A 4,835-nucleotide genomic window follows, 5' to 3' on the forward strand; every position below is an offset into this window, starting at 1 on the left:
TTAAAAGACCCTTCATCCAGTACACGATGCTCAACCTGCCGGCTAAATTAGCACTGGCACGAGTAAGCAAGGTAGCCAAGAAAATGGAAAAGAGAGTTGGTGCCAGGACACATGCTTGTTTAACCCCCGTTTGGATGGTAAAGAACTCAGACTGGGTGCCATTGTGCTGAGCACTACCGTTCCTGCCATCGTGGAACTGCCTCACGATGGCGATGCATTTTGTTGTGCAGCCAAAATGGCTGATGGTTCACCAGAGAACTTCGACCGAGTCAAAGGTCTTGGTTGTGTCGATGAAAGCCATGTACACGTCACAGTTTTCCCGTTACATATTTAAGATAGTGGTACACTCCTCCTTAAGATAGTGGTACATTCCTCCTTAAGAGAGTGGTACTCTCCTCCTTAAGAGAGTGGTACTCTCCTTAAGATAGTGGTACACTCCTCCTTAAGATAGTGGTACACTCCTCCTTAAGATAGTGGTACATTCCTCCTTAAGAGAGTGGTACTCTCCTCCTTAAGAGAGTGGTACTCTCCTTAAGATAGTGGTACACTCCTCCTTAAGATAGTGGTACACTCCCCCTTAAGATAGTGGTACATTCCTCCTTAAGAGAGTGGTACTCTCCTCCTTAAGAGAGTGGTACTCTCCTTAAGATAGTGGTACACTCCTCCTTAAGATAGTGGTACACTCCTCCTTAAGATAGTGGTACATTCCTCCTTAAGAGAGTGGTACTCTCCTCCTTAAGAGAGTGGTACTCTCCTTAAGATAGTGGTACACTCCTCCTTAAGATAGTGGTACACTCCTCCTTAAGATAGTGGTACACTCCTTAAGATAGTGGTAGACTCCTCCTTAAGATAGCGGTACACTCCTCCTTAAGATAGTGATAGACTCATCCTTAAGATAGTGGTACACTCCTCCTTAAGATAGTGGTACACTCCTTAAGATAGTGGTAGACTCCTCCTTAATATAGCGGTACACTCCTCCTTAAGATAGTGGTACACTCCTCCTTAAGATAGTGGTACACTCCTTAAGATAGTGGTAGACTCCTCCTTAAGATAGCGGTACACTCCTCCTTAAGATAGTGATAGACTCATCCTTAAGATAGTGGTACACTCCTCCTTAAGATAGTGGTACACTCCTTAAGATAGTGGTAGACTCCTCCTTAATATAGCGGTACACTCCTCCTTAAGATAGTGATAGACTCATCCTTAAGATAGAGGTACTCTCCTCCTTAAGATAGTGGTACACTCCTCCATAAGATAGTGGTACACTCCTTAAGATAGTGGTACACTCCTCCTTAAGATAGTTTTACTCTCTTCCTTAAGATAGTGGTACACTCCTCCTTAAGATAGTTTTACTCTCCTCCTTAAGATAGTGGTACACTCCTCCTTAAGATAGTTTTACTCTCCTCCTTAAGATAGTGGTACACTCCTCCTTAAGATAGTGGTACACTCCTCCTTAAGATAGTGGTAGACTCCTCCTTAAGATAGTGGTACTCTCCTCCTTAAGATAGTGGTACACTCCTCCTTAAGATAGTGGTACACTCCTTAAGATAGTGGTACACTCCTCCTTAAGATAGTTTTACTCTCCTCCTTAAGATAGTAGTACACCCCTCCTTAAGATAGTGGTACACTCCTTAAGATAGTGGTACACTCCTCCTTAAGATAGTGTTACACTCCTCCTTAAGATAGTGGTACACTCCTCTTTAAGATAGCGGTACACTCCTTAAGATAGTGGTACACTCCTCCTTAAGATAGTAGTACACTCCTCCTTAAGATAGTTTTACTCTCCTCCTTAAGATAGTGGTACACTCCTCCTTAAGATAGTTTTACTCTCCTCCTTAAGATAGTGGTACACTCCTCCTTAAGATAGTTTTACTCTCCTCCTTAAGATAGTAGTACACCCCTCCTTAAGATAGTGGTACACTCCTCCTTAAGATAGTTTTACTCTCCTCCTTAAGATAGGGGTACACTCCTCCTTAAGATAGTGGTACACTCCTCCTTAAGATAGTGGTACACTCCCCCTTAAGATAGTTGTACTCTCCTCCTTAAGATAGTGGTACACTCCTCCTTAAGATAGTTTTACTCTCCTTAAGATAGTGGTACATATAACACTGTTAGAGGCTCTGTTACCACACTGATAATCAAAACACTATTAGGAACCACAATACGTCACTATAAACCACAGCGCCCATTCATAAATCTAGAAACCAAACACCTACGACTAGAAGCCTCCAGTATAAGAGCTAAGAGGCACCATTAGAATGCCCAGTGCACCAATAAAGAGCAAAGGCACGTAGCAGGAGAGCTGAGGTCGTAGATAACCATTATGAGACATTATCTGAGTGGCCAGACAAAGTTACTGCTGGTATATATGGCATTAGTCGGAGGCTGAGCGTCCCACGCTGGCCAACACCCGCTATATTTCTCACCCGCTGCCACCACTCTCACCTCCCAGCAGTGTCTGGCAGGGTTTCTACGTCTTGGTCAGCTCACACCACCATTCTTTAACGTCTGCTCTATTCATATACAGTACAGTACATAATTAGAGTGGTTTGTGTCCAATTTTTAGCCGTAAGCTTTCACCACAGGGCGAGAACACAATGGAGTAATTTTACTGCGTCTTGGGACAATACTGTATAATAAGAACAGGAAAAACATGTTTTGTTTTCTGTGTTTTGTGATCACAACGAAAACACCAAGTTGTGTTTACACCAGACGGACAGGGCACAGTATACTTTTTTGTTACTTTGTAAATGCACACCGCAGGCAAAGTCTATATATATATATATATATATATATATATATATATATATATATATATATATATATATATATATATATATATATATATATATATATATATATATATATACTGGTGCACCACTCTCATTCCACTCCCACCACTGCACCACTCACCTCACTTCCACTCACCACCACTGCACCCCTCACTCACCACCATCCCTCACTCCCCACCACCACCATGCCACCACTGCACCCCTCACTCACCACCATCCCTCACTCCCCTCACCACCATCCATCACTCCCTTACCACCACCATTCCACATTAACTGGAGTAACAGATGTTATTGAGTTGTATTTTCTATAAACACTAAAATTTATTTTATTTCTCTTTCTGCGCAATTTCCTGCACCTTCCTTTCCCATTCTCCCACTCTCCCGTTTTCTTTCTCTTTGTCCCTCCCCTTCTATACCCCTCTTCCGTTATCTCTCACCCTCCCTCATTCTACTGTACCGTGGGAGTGTGGGCGCATGAGAGGTTTATGGGCGGGAGGTCATTACCGCACATTGGAGATGAGTGTGCGGGCTGCTAGCATGGCCCTGTACACACCAAACTACCAATAAATGTCAGCCTCAACAATCTCATTTTTCCAACCGATCTTTTTCCAATAGATTTCTGGGTGATGCTGTCTCATTTGTCTTGGGGAGTCAATCTGATAATACCAGTGGCCTCCCATCCCACCAAAAATCTTCATCTGCTTCCTGATATAAAGTCAGAGGTTTTTGCTCCGGTTATTGCCCAGAAAAAAAAATAATAAATGAGAATTAATAAAATATCTCTATAAATAAGAAGTAACGTATTAATAGGAGATGAGGAATTTAATGAGGCAATTTTTTTCCAACAATATTTTGTCCTTGAACTGTCAGGAAATATTATACTTACGGAGAATGAATAGTCAACAATTTTTAATATTGATGAGGGAGTAAAATGTGAGTTAAAATGTATATATATATATATATATTGTGTGAAGGCAAGCAATAAAATGTCGGTAGTGTGTGTGCGTGGGGGGGGGGGGGATACTCTGACTAAAATTATACAAGACTACCGCAGACTCGATCTTGTCACTCCCGATGTTCGCTTACTTATGATATCACCGCTGATTGAATTAGGCTGAGTATTACAGTAGTTTGTGGCTGTGTTAGTCAATCAATTCTCGACTATCGTGTCTGAATATCCAACGTTGCTTTTTACAACCATATGAGGTTTTTTTTTCCGTAATTCTAAATGCCTCACATTAATACAGCTATGGTTATTTGTTAACGTGTTAGGTACAGCTATGGTTATTTGTTAACGTGTTCGGTACAGCTATGGTTACTTGTTAACGTGTTAGGTACAGCTATGGTTATTTGTTAACGTGTTAGGTACAGCTATGGTTATTTGTTAACGTGTTAGGTACAGCTATGGTTACTTGTTAACGTGTTAGGTACAGCTATGGTTATTTGTTAACGTGTTAGGTACAGCTATGGTTACTTGTTAACGTGTTAGGTACAGCTATGGTTACTTGTTAACGTGTTAGGTACAGCTATGGTTACTTGTTAACGTGTTAGGTACAGCTATGGTTATTTGTTAACGTGTTAGGTACAGCTATGGTTATTTGTTAACGTGTTAGGTACAGCTATGGTTACTTGTTAACGTGTTAGGTACAGCTATGGTTAGCTTGTTAACGTGTTAGGTACAGCTATGGTTACTTGTTAACGTGTTAGGTACAGCTATGGTTATTTGTTAACGTGTTAGGTACAGCTATGGTTACTTGTTAACGTGTTAGGTACAGCTATGGTTACCTGTTAACGTGTTAGGTACAGCTATGGTTACCTGTTAACGTGTTAGGTACAGCTATGGTTATTTGTTAACGTGTTAGGTACAGCTATGGTTACTTGTTAACGTGTTAGGTACAGCTATGGTTACTTGTTAACGTGTTAGGTACAGCTATGGTTACTTGTTAACGTGTTAGGTACAGCTATGGTTACTTGTTAACGTGTTAGGTACAGCTATGGTTACTTGTTAACGTGTTAGGTACAGCTATGGTTATTTGTTAACGT

At 41.1% G+C, this 4,835-nt stretch overlaps 1 protein-coding gene across 1 annotated transcript in view; it reads left to right on the forward strand.

Annotated features, from left to right (window-relative positions):
• Positions 1–235: 235 nt before the first annotated feature.
• Positions 236–4,835, forward strand: part of LOC121858545 (lachesin-like) — a 120,409-nt gene continuing 115,809 nt past the window's right edge. The window contains exon 1 of the mRNA XM_042355035.1: positions 236–275. Within this exon, the coding sequence (XP_042210969.1) occupies positions 236–275 (40 nt within the window). The remainder of the gene's footprint in view (positions 276–4,835) is intronic.

This window comes from Homarus americanus, unplaced genomic scaffold, assembly GCF_018991925.1.
Source record: "Homarus americanus isolate GMGI-L3 unplaced genomic scaffold, GMGI_Hamer_2.0 scaffold74, whole genome shotgun sequence".
In the NCBI taxonomy this organism is placed as follows: Eukaryota; Metazoa; Arthropoda; class Malacostraca; order Decapoda; family Nephropidae; genus Homarus; species Homarus americanus.